This window comes from Pipra filicauda, unplaced genomic scaffold (assembly GCF_003945595.2).
Source record: "Pipra filicauda isolate LSUMZ 115617 unplaced genomic scaffold, ASM394559v2 scaffold478_size463431_pilon, whole genome shotgun sequence".
NCBI lineage: Eukaryota > Metazoa > Chordata > Aves > Passeriformes > Pipridae > Pipra > Pipra filicauda.
The window spans coordinates 25791-41513 of record NW_024104618.1 but is presented as its reverse complement, the minus strand read 5'-3'; the positions used below and the strand labels follow the sequence as shown (position 1 = coordinate 41513).

Below are 15723 nucleotides of genomic sequence, written 5' to 3'. Positions count from 1 at the left end.
ATTGACCACAAGGTACTTGTTTGTAACATACTCTGGTAGCACAGCATTTTCTTTTCATTATGGGAAATGAAGCATCACACGGAGAAGTATTACAGAAAATGCAAAAGTTAAGTACTGCATAGCTGTACACAGTAAATCAACATTTTAAAATCAGATTGTTTTTTCAGTCTGAAAGATCTTGCAACACTTTCTTTAAAATACTAACCTTTTTTGTGGGAGTTATTAGATATATTGCTTTCATGTGTGGGACAGGCTCACGGTTTTTATATACATTCTCCACCACTATAAAGTAAAAAATATTATTTATATATATATATACATAATATATAAATTTTATAATTAAGAGCATTATGCATCTTTAAGGAAGGCAGTAGAGAGTTAATAAAGTAACAGCAATCAAGTTGTCCACAATATTAGAGGCAGGGACATATCATCTGCCAAGAAAGCCCTGATTTTTTTCTTTGTTATTTTAAATGCATCAGGTTACCACATGACTTCTTCAACTCTCAGCCTAGTGACAACTAAAGTTGTAGGACTAAATTTTTCCTGGGTATTCTACACAAGCAGAGTTTTGACCTCACACAGAAAGATATGGCAAGGCAAACATGCTCAAATTACGGGGGCCAGTACAAACTGTCTTGCAAGAGAACTGCCTTGGCAAGATGGTTCTTTTTCCAGCACACTGAAGGAGAGGGAGAGCAAAATTATGCAGGGCATCATTTTGGACTACAGCCTCTTCTGTCCTTTGTTTGCCTATTTCCTGGGCACTTACTCTGTTTCAGTATAAGTGCAGGTAAAAATTAGATATTTTCAGCAAATCAGCTTCACTCAATTCTTGTTTTTCTCTCTTTAATAAAGTCATTAATATATAGTGTTGCAGTACACTAGCTTGAGAATGCAGAAATTTTGTGGGGGAGGAATGAGGAAGATAAGTTATGTCAGACATCTGGATGCTGAAAGACAGGCTCTTTTCAGCAGTGTACTCACTAAAAATAAAAGGTTTTTCTTAATGAAGAGGATACATGCTCACTGTCAGTTTCTCACAAAGGATAAGTAGTACCTCTTATGATTTATAACACACTCCGAAAAAGGAAACTGATACAGTTTTGCTATTATACTTCCAGAATAATCATCTTATACTGAATAATTGAAATAAGAAAAGTCTTGCTACTTGTGAAAAAATAACCAAGTCTAAACAACACCCTCTTACAAATGTATTTCTAAAAATCTAGACCTAAAGCTAATTAAAAACTAGATCGCTTACATTTTGTGCATTTATTTCAATCTCAAAGACAGGCATTAGCAAACAAACACCCACTCCCCTCTCCCAAAACAAAAATCACATACAAAAAAGCCCAAAAACCCAAACCCACCACACCAACCAAACAAAAAAATCTTAAAAGCACAGAACACTGAAAAACAAACAAACCAACCCTTACAGCAATCTTTAGGGAAAAAAATATTTAAAAAAAGGATCTGAACTTCTAGGCAAAGAAACATTTATTTCTTCATTAAAAAAATAATAAATCACAATTGGGTAACTACTGTATAAGCCAGAAAGTCTACTAGTCTAATATCCCATAGCTACTTGTCTTCATCAACCAAATAAAGATACTTTTCTGGAAGGGTATCGTCCATTTCGCTCCTTCCCTTTTTCTTACCAGGATATTGCCATCTGTACATTAATAAGAATTACACTTACCTGTGATACCCTCTGCCAGTAGATCAGTCATTTTGCAGCACAGTGACAGTAATTTAGTAGTGTAATCATCTAAAAGCATTACCTAAACATTTTGAAAAAACACACAAGTATTTACGTAAGTTAATCAGCTATAGCAAACCCACGTTATTGCCTTAACTTGGTGTGGAAATTTGAAGCTGAAATCTATTTCATTACTCTATATCTTTTCATTACCTGCATATAGCAACACTGCAGGAGAAAATTAGTCTCAAACAGCATTAGAAGGCAGCTCCCTACATACAGGATATCCAAAGATAAGCTTCATCTTAACTAAGTAGCTTGTCCCCCCGACTCATACTAAAAAATATTTTGAAACTTTCACTTGGTCACAAGTCTTTTGAATTCCTGCTAATATACACAATGGCCTGCTTAAATATATCTGTACTTATTCTAAAACTGTTTTATAGCTTAAGCAGCTCAAAGAGGTGAATCCACACGTACTAGAGTGCCATATAATTTATGAAAGTAATAAAGCATAAGTCTTTGAAAAGAAAAGTGGAAATAAACAAAAACAGTTTCTAATTTTTTTTAAAAACTAAAAAAAATAAGAGGCAATTAACCATTTGTTCTCCCTATACTAGCCTTTAGATTTTTCAACATGTATTATACAGTGTTCAGAGTTACCAAACCCCAAATCTATTACTTGGATAGAAAACAATGTTAGGTGAAAATACCAGCCATGAAGTTTATTTATTTGTTCTCTACTCAGTGATACAGATTTCTTGTTCAAGCGATGACAACATTCTTACAAAAATAACAAAACTGTACCTTCCATTCTTCCTCTTTCCTGAAGTCATCAAACACTGCTGATTTTAGCTCTGCAAGAAGAAAGAGTTTCTCAGTTAGAGGAATCAAATTGTTACTAAAAAAGAAAAAAATAATTCACTCATTTAGATTCATATGTTTAGAGGCCTAAAAAGAATAATAAAAAAACCCCACATCAATAAATATATCCACAGAATTCTTGACCACAAACTGTCCCTGCCTGTTTCTAGGTCTGTACACAAGGTGTAATAAAAAATCTTTAGCCTTGTGAAAATTTTATTAACCTCCATATTTCTGGAGAACATTCTTGCCAATTAATTAGTCCTTAGCATTACACAGAGTTCTTTTTAATAAGCTGAATGCCCAATAATCTTGTCCAAAAGCTCAAATATATTTTTTCTACAATACTGTATTTTGGTTGCTTATAAAATAAACCAGACCATACAAATGCGTAATTCAGTTGTCTTGAACCTCATTTCTGTAATTAAAAAATTGAAGTCCATTTTTTCCCATGATAAAAAGAAACTTTATTCCAAGCTGTCAGTGTACTAACACAGTGTACTTGCCCGTGTAACATTCCAGCAATGTTTTGCCCTCAACCTGCAGCTGCCTCATCCAAATAACTGACCTAGACTGCTTTACAAGCTCTTAAAATCATCTCACTGCTCTCCAGCAAGCATTCTGAACACACCAAAAACCATCACAAGCCCAGGAATGATTAGTGCTCCATTTTTGCCCAAGTTTTCATTTTCTTCTCACAAATTTCATACCAATCACACATCCTGAATACCTTTTCTACTTTTGTCTTCTTTGAATTAGTCTAGAAAAGCATTTTTTCTTCTACCTTTACTTCCTGATCTAGATAAGAACTATACACAAGGCTGCAGGAACTGCAGACTGCTAAATCCCTATGTGAAAAAATAAACAAACAAACAAGGAAGCCACACCTTGGCAAAGTCAGTGACCCGTTTATAACACACTTCCTGAAGAAAGGACTGTAAACAAGCGTTACAAAAAATAAAGTTGCAGAAGTGCCAAAATTAACGTAGCTATCTGTGATTAGGCTAGAACCCATTATACAAGTCTAGAACAGAACTCTTTGTGGAAAAACTTTATTTACAGATAGACACGGAGAGCAGCTGTATATAGTTAATGTCAGGATTTTATCCACAGGAACTACTGCTTCCTAAATACAGGTGCTTCCCCTACCCCCATAATTGTGAGCTGACAACAAACTGGGTGAATTAACTCTCCCACACACTTCTGCTTCAATTCAGACTAAAACTGCACCTAACAGAAGGGACTATCACAATGGCACAAAGGGGTTTTTAACAGCACCATGACATAGCACAGGTACAACTCCCTTTGTACACACACCACAGGTACTTCTGTACCTGTTCACAGAGCAGGAATAAGATACACATTGACACAAACTGCCACATAAACCACCAACACCACTGACATACTATTTTCAGATAAATCAGCCTTAAAAAAAAAAAAGCACCAACATGGTTGCTGATCCATTAAGAAGCAGCAGTTTATGGCCTTCAATTACTCATAATCAGAGTGCCAGAGTATGTATGAAACTTAGTTCATCAATTTTCATTGTTGTTGAAATGGAAAGACAAGAGTAACTAATTATCTAACAAAGCATTCTTTTCATGACATACCTCAACTAAACTTGCAATATAAATGTTTTATTATTTACATTGCTTTACCATCACTCTAATCTTCATTCCTCACAGTCTTGTCTGCACTGACAACGCCATTTTCAAAAGTCCTTACAGGCCCTTACAACACTATAATGCTTTGATCACATTCCTTCCTTGAAATGTCCAAGTCTTCTACAAAATATCTCAAGACAAAACGGTGGCTTGACAGTCAAAGGCACACATAACCTAACAGACCAAGACAGGAAAAGCAAAGCAGAAAAAGTAAGGATTTCTAAAGGTCAAGTTGTAAACAAAGGTATCTAATTCATACAAGCAGGGTATAGGTGCCAGCAATTGAGGACTGAACATCAGAGTTCAGTTCCTCTTTCTCAATATCCTCTTCCAGTGACAGGAGCAACCAGATCAGAGCTTTCAGGTGGAAGCAGAGGAGGAACAGAAAGAAGACAGCAGCAGGACCTTCCCATTTCAGTGACAGTCACTAGGCTGGCTGAACAGCTCATGGAGTCACAACCTCAGTACAATTAAGCCCGGGGTGAGGTGGCTGCTAATGCCTTTTCTCATAGGTCTCACACTACCTGAAATACTATGAGCCCTTCTACTCCACCAGGGAAGGGAGCAGTTGCAATTTCCTTTTCTGTAACAAACACCAGCAGAACCTGCTCCTAAACATGGAGTTAAAAATCTGCAGTTCATTTGTAAGACTACGTGGGAACGCCTTCAACTTTTTCTACTGAAACCGTGAAGCCGAACACAAAGCGGGCAGTGCCGCTCCGTGACACACACCAGAGCCCCTCCTGAGGCCGGAGTCTCTCCAAAACAGCCAGTTTGGATGCAATAGAGAAGTCCTGGAAGAGCTGGCTTCAGTTTAAGCTCTCTAAGAGCCGGGCCGGCGGGCTACAGCCCGCAGAGCTCACCCTTATCTCGGAATAAGGCGCGAGCGTCTCTATCCAGGCGCTGTCACCGCGGGCACCGCAAGGCGGGGCAGCCACCTCCCACCCCCGCGATGAGTCACCAGGTGTAGCAGCCGGGGAGAAGCCACCACCCACAGCCTCCGCCGCACAGCCGGCTCCCCGCAGGGCCGCCCGGGACCGACTCCGCTCGCCCTCCTCGGCTCCGACAACGGCGCGGCTCCGGCCGCGGCCCCGGACCCACCCCGGGCGGGCAGGGCACCCCCGACACCACACGGCGGGATATACGCGGGCGGCGCCCCAGCGGCGGCGGCTTCCAGCCGGCCCGCGCACACCGAGCGGCCCCGGGGCGCTCCCGGCCCGGGGCGGGGGCAGCAGCCCCGCACTCGCTCCCGCACTCACTCACTCTGCCACACAGCGCCCTTCAGCCCCCGCACCGGCGGCGCCATCTTGCTGCCAAGCCCTCCCGGCAGCACTCCCTTCCCCTCCCTCTTCAGGGACGGCGGGCGGAGCCGGGCGGCGGAGGAGGGCACTGCCTGCTCCTGGGCGGGGCGGGCTCCTGCCGGCCGGGCCCGGCCCCAATGGAGCCGGGCCCCCTTCCTCTGCCACATTGGGGTCCGTAATTCCCATTGGAGAAGCGCTCGGTGACCAGGGCTCGTCCCCTGAGGAAGGAGTCTCTTGCTGCTCACCTGTCAGCAGGTGAGCCCGGGACACGGGGGCCGCTCCCGACCCCCGCGGCGGCTCCTGGGGCTGTGTGTGGAGCAGCGGGGGGAGCTGGAGAGCGCAGAGCCGAGGGAGCGTCGCGAAACTTGCCGTGGTGCCGGGTCCCCTCGCGGTGGAAACCGGGGCTCCCTTATGAAAGCGGCCCCAGGGTTCTCTCTGACATTCGTGTAAAGCCGCCAAGGAAAACACTGTCGGGTCATAGAACGATACTGTTTGTTGTCGCCTACAATCGTCTGTCAGAAGTTACAGTTTGAAGACATAAAGTCGTGTTGTCTAAGGGGAACCAGCAGCTGGTACAGATACGAAGGAATATGAGGAAAATGTCTCTTTCCACAACGCCAGATACTGAGGAAGGGTGGTTCCCAGTCCATGGCAGTGTTCCATGCGAAGGGGAGTACCACGAGGGCATCATTCCCAACAGAAAAGAAGGTCCTTGTATGTAGACAAAAATACAGTAGGTAATGAGCTGAAGAGCAAATCTCAGATTTGCTTAATTATTGGGCTTAATTATTTTATTAATCTTGTATAACCCATACAGAGACTGCATCCTGTAAGAGAAGGGGGAAAACCCCACCGCCCGCCGGCGCTGTGTCGGCCCCTGTCCCCAGGGTTCGGTGGCCGCCGGCCGGCTGGGCTCCAGCGGGGAGGAGCGCCCAGCCCAGCGCGACCTCCTCTGTCCCGGGGAGCGAGCCTGCAGTGGCAGCACTGCCGAGACACAGAGCTGCTCACAGCAGGGATCGGCCTCGGCTCATCCCCGTGGGAAGGCTGGAACAAAGCTCTGACAAGATGTGTGGTGCGAAAAGTAAATCATTAGCATTTACTGGACTGCTTCTCAACTGCCTAGAAATGGTGAGTGCAACTCATTTACTCTGTAAATGTAAACTAAAAGTTAGGATGGAGACTATCATGCAGATGCTTCCACACTGGTATTGAGTTACTATTACACTTTTGCACTGTTTGCAAGTGACTGAAAAATAAAAGGATATATTAGGATTTGAGGCCTTTCAAAGTGTGTCAACAACTGAAAACGGGATCAATAGGAAGATTTAGAGAGGAAAATGAAAATGAAGAAGCAGTACAATCTGGACACCAGTACCAAATCTCATTGGTTGCATACTCTTTCCATGCTTAAAGAATCTAAGCCAATACATCATATCAGTAAAATGTGTTTAAAAACATAGTATTTTAAGTTGTTGTTGTTGCAATTAACATTCTTAGGTTTTTAATTTTCCAAATAAAATATTTCACATTGTATTTCTAATTTTCTTACATCTTCCTTTTCAGATCTTTTCAGCTAACACAGGTAAATCTTCAAAATGGTATTTTGGTTTTGCCTGCCTGTTTTTTAATGGGTCTGAAGAAAACACACACTTGTGATTTTTAATAAAATATTCTGTAAGTTCTAGCAGTTTTATAAACAAAAATTGTTTTCAAGTTTGATTCAACTTTAAAAAATTATGTTGATATCTTTATAAATTTTAAACCTCATTTTCAGGAGTCCCAATTCTGTTGGGCACTTGCACAAATATTCAGACTTACACCTTGACACTGGTGTGAACCAGAGAGAACACTCAGATGAACAAATTCTGCTGTCCACTACCTACATAACTGTGCTACAAATAGGATTCAAACTGTCCCATATTTGCACCAAATTAATTGTTATATATTTTAATAATAAAAATTAAAAATCACCAAAAGAAAATGCCACCACACTCCTTCCAAAAAAAAAAAAACCCAAACCAAACAAAAAAACCACACCAGGAGAAGCACGCTCTCCCCTGCACAAATATTTCCAATGTTCTGCGTTTTATACTTTCCGCAGTCTTGTATTTTGTGCCTCCACCTTAAAATGTGAATATTGAGTTTTTTGAAAGAAGAGATTACACGATTACAAGAAACGCTTTCAGCATTCATGCACTCTCTGGCAATAGTACATTCCTGCATATCCTGCACTGTCAAGAGCCTTAAATGCTTGATCATTGCAGACATGTTGCAGTATCTGGACACTTACTGTAACATATTCTTTTTATGATTAGCAAAACAACTGATCCTATTTATTTATGGAATAGTGTTGACATTGCTTGTATAGTCACATACGGATTATACATGGTATTTTTTAAAACAATTAGACTACAGCGTATCGGTAATTTAAGAAAAATAGCCATCATCACAGCATGATATTATGAGAGTGAGCAGCAGTTATTACAGTAATTAATGGATTACAAAAGTGAGCAAGGGAAATAGCACTCCAAATTCAGCACAATGCCTATTGTCTGAAAATTAGGTCACATAGATGCTTGATAAGGCACTGAACAATATTCTTGTCAAGACTTAACTAAATTCAGGAATGACTGAAATGTTTTCTGATAATGATTTTTTTGGGTGTTTTAGGTTTCTCTGTGTCTTTATATGATGTGACATCGCAAAGCATTTCTCTCAGATGGCCCAAGTTTTCAGGAGCCTCTTCTTACAGGGTCACAGCTACAGATGTGAATACTGTAGGCCATTCATTACTGGCTCATTTCAGTGATGTGACACTTAAAGCAACTCTAACTTCATTAATTCCCAATACTGTTTATGCTATACAAGCAGAAGCCATTGACAAGAATGGGATTATTCTTGCAGAAACACAGATTATGCAGTCAACAGGTTAGTAAGAGAAACTGGGAAGTATAATTTCCATTGTCCTCTGTATGACTGGGATTTCATCCTTGATGTTTCATTGTACTGGTAGGGAAAATCTGCCATTCTTGTTGAAGCCTTTTGCTGGTTCTCCTACTGAGTTCAATATTAGCATGATTAGCTCCTTTTCTCCTCTCATCTTGTTCCAAGTTTTCCTGATCTGGCACACACAGTTTGCTCAGACTGCATCTTTTTAAATCACCTACCCTTTCATTACAAAAGCAGATATGAAGCTATTTATAAATTTTTTAGAACTGCTAAACAGTAATTTTGTTTCATTCACAAAAGGACTTGTAGCATGTAAGTCACTGATGGATATTGAAAGAATCTACATAAACAGAAATCCTTTTTTATTTCATCACTGAAATGTAATTGAAAAAATATTCTGTTGAAATTCTGTTTTTAAAATAATTTAGCTGATAATTTTGAGAAATAGCCATTACTTTTCCAATTGAATGTTTCTTATAAAATTAATTATTACAATAAAATTTGAAAATAAAAAAGTAGAGGTGTTTTATCATGGTAAGTGTAAACAAGGAGAAGTATTTATCCTGCTAAGTGTAAACAAAATGTCTATTGCTAGCTTAGTTTTGAAGAAGAGATATTAATGATTAATGTTGTGTAATTTATTTCCGATATACATCACATGCTATATATTCTCTACTTGACTGTTAGGCAAAAAACTCCATTAGACTTGCACGTGGATTTCTTGCACAGAAATTTTTATGCACGGTTACTAAAGACAATATTTTAAAAGGAAAAAAAGCATAGTGCAATATCTTACTCAAAGATTGCAAAAGACCCACCTGCAAATGTTCCACAGGCATGGTCAGACAGAATATCTGTTACCATTTTTACAAGTGGGGCAACATAGGGTGTGTGACTGTAACTGATAAGGTGCTTGGAACTAAGAGAGCAGACATAACGCTCAGTTAAATAGCTGTGTAATACTTGCTGGGTCTCCCAAATCCCAGGTGAGCTGCCTTGCTTTGAGTAAGTTTGCCTCAGGGTGCATACTTTGTCCCAAATATTTTACATTCCTTTTCTTAATTTTATGTGGGATACACCTTCATTTTATCTTTTTTTCTTTTCCAGTGAGTGTATATCTGAGTATAGTGAGTCTAAGTGTATCTGCTCTGAGCATGGAGTTAGATGTCCTACATTTTGTCTGTGTGAAATGTTCAGAGCACTCAGCATTTCACAGGGCTCAGTTCCCCAACTTAAGCATGTCTATCATTATTTCCATTTTAGCTCCAGACATACCTGTTATTGACCAAGCTTATTCAAAACTTAGCAACAGTATCACAGTGGAATGGAGAGCGGTACCTGGGGCTACTAGTTACATGCTGACTGCACAAGATGGAGATTCCTTCATTGAAACTGTAGTTAAAAATTCTCCAGGCACAGTAACGGGGCTGAAACCTGCCACCTTGTACAGAATCACTATCAGATCTATAAATTCAGGAGGAAAAAGCCAGCCTTCACCTTTCAGAAAAGCAAAAACAGGTGGACTTTAAAATTCTTATTTCAAATTCTATAATGTTATTATAAAGCATTCATGCATGTACCAGTCCTGAATTATTATAATCTTGCATTTTAAATTGTAATGATCACATTCGCCTTTCAGTTTTTGACAGCTAGAATTCAGGTATTTGACTTAATGACCAGGACAAGAGTCTGAATTAATGGTTTACTTTATGATAGGAAGTTAAGTTAAATATTCAATTGGGAGTTTTGCTAGAATTTGTATGAATATATGTATTTTACTTTAACAAAAGGCATAAGTTGAAGGAATAGAAGAAATGAATAAAATAAAATAATAAGACAATGTAAAACTTAAAGGACGGGAAATGCAGTATCTTGGTGATTTTCATTCTTCAACACTCACAACCTTTCATACTTTCTGTATGAGTTACATTCATTTTACAAAACCTGTAATATAATAATCGATGCATCACAAATCACTTTCTATATTTATTCTATCAAGCTGGCATCCATTTATTTTTCTGCTTTTGTTGTCACTGAATTTGTCTCAGAGTTGGTGATTGTTGTTTCTGTATTCATTTCAAATTTGGCCCTTTCAAACTGTACTACTGAAAAACCAAAAGCTTGATTTTGTTCTTTCTCTACAGTCCTGGCTGCTCCGATTCTGTCTGTTAGTTCTCCGAGCTGTGACTCCATTGCACTGAGCTGGAAAGCTGTGTATATGGCAGCTGGATTCTCTGTGTCACTCATGAGGTCAGATGGTTTGGGCAGAATGCTGAGGGAGAACACCACCAATACCTCCTTGATATTTACAAATCTAGATCCAGGAACTCTCTATACTATCAAGGCTTATGCCTGGAATGCCAATGGGATGCCTGGAGATGATTTCACATATAACCAAAAAACAAGTAAGAAATTTTCTTTTCTGAAACCAAGTGAGCATTAAAAAAAAACCCCAAACCAAAACAGCAACAATATAGCAGGAAATATTTATGTGTGTGTATGATTGTGTTATGTTTTTCAAAGGTACACGGGGTAGATTTTCAGATCACATCATTTTTGCCCCATCTCAAAGTTTATGAAACCTCAGATAACATGACTATGTTTAATAAATATTACTGAGGCAAAGATACCATTAACTGTCCCTAAAGTGGTACCCAGGACAGGTGTGGATAAGGATTACACAAGTTTAGACTGATTTGAGGATTTTTCTAACTGTGAGAAGCAAATATTCAAATAAGGCAGGGAGTTTCAGCAGAAAGCTTCGTGACAGTGTATAACTAGAACTATTTCTTTTAAAAAATGTCACTTTAACATGAATGAGGCTAAGGTCTGCACCACAAAAAATGTATTTAGTTTGCAAATTATGAAAAAGCTCATGTCTGTAGGCCATAATCTAAGTTGTATTTATGTGTTCCAAACTATTGATATACCGTAGGTCCTAATGCACCGGCGGATGTTAAAGTAGCTTTTAATAGTGGTGCTTTAAGAGTTTCTTGGATGCCAACAGAAGGAGCTCTAACTTACACTGTCACAGCCTCCAGTGGACTCTTGAAACTGAAGTGTAACACATCCTCCTCCTCCTGCATGGTGCCATCCCTCCAGTGCAGCTCTGAATATTATGTTTCTGTCACAGCATACAATGATGCTGGATCCAGTAAACCTACTGATGCAGTAAGCTTAAAAACTAGTATGTGTCCTATTGATCCTTATATAGCTTATGGCATTCTAACATATATTTCTTTAATTTCAAATGCAAATTAGTCCATTGCAATTCACAAGTGATTCTCAAATAGTTATTTCTGCTTTTGACCTTTGTGCATGAATGGTGCCATATTCTTTTCTATTTCAGGGATAAGAGCCTAAACTTTCTTCATATTTGTGTAAGAAAAACTTGCAATGGTGTATATATTGTTGGCTGAAACAGTAAGCCTCTGTTTTCCTATTACTAGAAGTACATATTGTAAAGTCAATTTTCTGAGTGTAAAACTAATGTAAGGAATAACAGGTCTGTGAGGAAATGGCATTAAGGATTGCCTCTGGGCTGAGAAGTGTTCTAGGCTAAGTCTAGTTTTTAGTTAGAAAGAAGGTCAACAAAACCACATTCAGTCAAAGTAGCACCACTAGACTAAATTAAGAAACCATCAACCATCATCAGAACAGAAGCTCGCTTGTTTCAGCTACAGCACCAGTGCCATGTCAGAGGTTATTGCTTCCTGACCTGTTAGATGAACTGCCCATGTAATTAAAATCTAAAACATTTCTTTTATTACATGTTACTTTAAAGACACAACACTATTTACTTAGTTATTTGATGTAACCTGCCTCATTTTGACTTTTCATTGATAGGAGTTAGAGATCAATTCTGTGAGCAACTCTGAGGTGGATCTAATGGGATGAGAGAGCCTTACACAGTAGACAAGTATTAAGCTGTGGGCTCTGATCTCAGCCAACACTGCTTCAGCTGGATCATGTACATTCATTCTAATAGCAGCAAGCTACACTTCTTTGAACTAGAAAGAAAGGAAATGTTATTTAAGCAAAAGCCATAGAGTTTGCAGTTTAATGTGACATGATGCCACCAGAAAGGGAACCTAAGCAAAGGACAGTTCTACTCACAGACAGCCAGGGAGTTTCATACAAACATATAAAGGGCTTTCACACATAAAAGCTTTTGGATGCTAATTGTTATTCAAGCTAGTATTACAATTACCATCCAAACCTACTATTTGTGAGCACACACTGTGCCAGTTTCTTTTGAAATACTGCCCAGTGTCGCTGTTTTTTTCACTGTTCGACAGGGGCTCCTTAATCAGAATTTGTTTCTGTAAAACATGAAGATAGTATCTATTTTGTTCTGTAAAAATCATACCCACTTGTCATCTAAATGTAAGTAGCACCCTCTGTAAATGCAGATAATATTGCTGTTTGCTTGAACAAGACAGCAACTGAGTAGAATAATTCTGTATATTCCTGATTTTCCTTTACTATGTAAAAGTGTAACTTCAATAAAAATATTGTCGTTACAATTCTTTTTTTTTTTTAATTTTTTTTTCAGTTCCTTGTGCACCAGTAAACATATCAATTGAAGAGGATGAACTTGGTCACTTGCTGGTGTCATGGTCTAGCGTCAGTTTTGGTCATTATTACGTGGTTTTTGTGAAGAGTGATGATGGCTTGGAAGTGCACTGCAACACATCATATACTCAATGTCATTTTCAGTCAGACTGTGGCTTCACTTATTTCATTAGTGTCTTTGCATATAACAAGGCAGGGCAGAGTCCTTTAGGTGATGTATTCAATTACACTACTGGTAAGTAGCCACTTATTTTTGCAAATTCATTTGGATCCTTTAACTGTGTTTATGGACATTTTTATGGGAAGATGCTGACTTAAACTTCTATTTTTATTCAGGTTTTGGGCAAAACACACAAAGGTTGGCTGAAAAAAAAGGAACACTTCCCGTTGCCATTAAATTTAACTTGTGTAGTCAAGTGCAACATGCTTACAAACTTGAAAATAGTTTAACAATTCACAATCATCAATCAGGCAAGGACATATGAATAACTCACAGCCCTGGCGTAACATTTGAACTCTAGTCCTGTTTAGTTTTTTTCTAAACACCTCAGGAATGGTGTGTCAAAATCCTAAACTTCCTCAAAGAGAGTTTTCATACTTGGAAAATAAAAAAAAGATTAACCAGTTCAATGGGAAATTGAGAAGAATGTTGTTTGAATTATTTAACCTCTAGATGCTTTTAAAGCTTCAACCAAAGATATATGTAATTCCTGCGTCTGACCTAAACACTAGGATGTCCTGTATTGATTTTGGAAGGAGGAGCATTGAATTAATTCAGGAAATAAGTCTGGGATTCATGAGACTGTTTGCACAGTATTGGTCACCTTTGGAGATTTAAGACATGAAGCACATAGGCAAACTAAAGAAGGCTCCTATTCATGCCAGTTTCCCGTTCCCATTCGAGTTTCCCTCTCTGCCTCATCTGTTCCCAGCTCCTTGTTGCCCCAGCGACTTCAGGGCCGTGTTCGTGTCCAGCGACACCGTGCGGGTCACCTGGGCTCCTGTCCGAGGCGCCGACCTGTACGAGACCAGAGCTGCCGCCTGGAGCACGGTGGTGCTCTGCAATGACACGGCCCCGGCCTGCACCCTGTCAGCTCTGCAGTGCAACACCCGCTACCACATCACCGTTCACTCCTTCAGCGAGGCCAGGGGCAGCAACACCTCATGTGCGCCCACGCACGTGGCAACAGGTACCGTGATCACTCGTGTTTTCCTTTAGCAGGAGAAATAATTATTAGGCACCGCAGTGATTCATGGATGAAATGCATTACTGGAATGCTAACTTACTGTAACTGATAAAAATTAAAAAAAATAACCCTCCAAACCAGGAAGTCTTTAAAAATATACTGTAAGCAGGGATCTAAAAACAGATTTGGACTGAAAGTTTCTGGCAGCTCCAATATTTTGAAAATCAGATTTACAGTTTATCTCTGGTTTTGTACACAAACTCCTTATGTTGTCAGTTCTGTCACAAGGTCTAAATTCTCACCAGGACTAAGTATATAAGGATCATATACTTTTTCCAAAGCAGTTTGTTAGTTCTAACTGGAATTTAATTTTCATGTCTAACTTACATAGTATGTATAAACAATCTGTTTAAATACTGTTAATATGAAATATTTCAGCTCCCTGCAGTCCTGAAATTAAAAATGTCTCAAAGGAGGGTCTTTCTGTAATCAGTGTACAGTGGCAGTCTAACAATGAAGACGCTACATACGTTGTCACTGCCAGAGGAGAGGCTGGACTTTGGCATTGCACAAGCACTGGAAGCTCCTGTACCTTAACTGATCTTCCCTGTGGATCTGCTTTCTCTGTTAGTGCTATAGCAAGATCACCAGCAGGACAGAGCTTACCAAGCTACAGTGTCCCTTTAGAGATGGGTATGTGGGAATTGTATGTTAGCAGCATAATATTAAAATAGTTCTATGACTCTTTATATGTCTTTGGCTTTTTTTTTTTAATTACAGTGTGTGCATATTGTACTACCTATTGCTGGATGCCCTTTGTGTAAACCTGTCTGTATCTTTGTGTGTGTGAGAATGATCACTTGGCAGTTGCCACATACTGAGAAGCCTTAGTGCAAACAATTATTTTGTGGCACAGCTAACTAAAATGCAGTAACATAAGCCACTAATGTAATACATAACTTCTTTGTCAGCATTTTGATATTTAATATTACTAGGAGAAGCAATGAGATAATGTCCACATCAACAAATGAGCAGTATAAAGAACAGATTAAAGCACATCCTACTCACCACTCCTGCTATTAATTTTCTAACAGAGTTTTGTCCTCTACCACTTAACCCAGACAATCCCCAGGCCCTGTACAGCAGTTAATGTACACCAGGGTCTATTTTTAACAGGCAGTTTGGCTGCAGTCATCTTGCATTGTAGAGGAAGAGACTTTAAACAGCGCTGGACTGAGCTATATGACTTGAGGGGTAGAGGTAGACCCTGCTTAATTATCCCATGTACTCTGATACTTTCGAATCTTGGTGAACGATCGTGTTGTAGTAATTCCAGTATTATAACCCACTGTTATAGACAAATTGATCTTGTATTGATGTTCTGTTTATTAGAAGCTTGCCAGCAATGTCAAGTATTTTTCAGCATGCTACTGCTTGCCTGAGAAGTACGCACTTCTTCATTCCTTTGCTCTTGATCATGT

The 15723-nt window shown here is 39.5% G+C and overlaps 2 protein-coding genes across 10 annotated transcripts in view; one reads left to right on the top strand and one right to left on the bottom strand.

Moving 5' to 3' along the window:
* The window catches only part of STXBP3 (syntaxin binding protein 3), a 23941-nt gene extending 18373 nt beyond the window's left edge, over positions 1-5568 (bottom strand). The window contains exons 1-4 of one of the 3 annotated variants that reach the window (XM_039386272.1): positions 5494-5568; positions 2510-2559; positions 1703-1784; positions 206-282 (exon numbers count right to left, since the gene is read on the bottom strand). In XM_039386272.1, the coding sequence (XP_039242206.1) occupies positions 206-282; positions 1703-1784; positions 2510-2559; positions 5494-5536 (252 nt within the window). In that variant the 5' untranslated portion in view covers positions 5537-5568. Of the gene's footprint in view, positions 1-205; positions 283-1702; positions 1785-2509; positions 2560-5493 lie in introns of those variants that run through there. The other 2 variants (XM_039386274.1, XM_039386273.1) reach the window with 2 other exon arrangements.
* The window catches only part of FNDC7 (fibronectin type III domain containing 7), a 19326-nt gene continuing 8788 nt past the window's right edge, over positions 5186-15723 (top strand). For 4 of the 7 annotated variants that reach the window (XM_039386265.1, XM_039386261.1, XM_039386264.1 and 1 more), the window contains exons 1-10: positions 5187-6245; positions 6349-6659; positions 7095-7113; positions 8202-8459; positions 9744-9998; positions 10625-10885; positions 11416-11667; positions 13036-13290; positions 13988-14245; positions 14681-14935. In XM_039386265.1, coding sequence (XP_039242199.1) covers positions 6597-6659; positions 7095-7113; positions 8202-8459; positions 9744-9998; positions 10625-10885; positions 11416-11667; positions 13036-13290; positions 13988-14245; positions 14681-14935 — 1876 coding nt within the window. In that variant the 5' untranslated portion in view covers positions 5187-6245; positions 6349-6596. Of the gene's footprint in view, positions 6246-6348; positions 6660-7094; positions 7114-8201; positions 8460-9743; positions 9999-10624; positions 10886-11415; positions 11668-13035; positions 13291-13987; positions 14246-14680; positions 14936-15723 lie in introns of all 7 variants that reach the window. The other 3 variants (XM_039386262.1, XM_039386266.1, XM_039386267.1) reach the window with 3 other exon arrangements.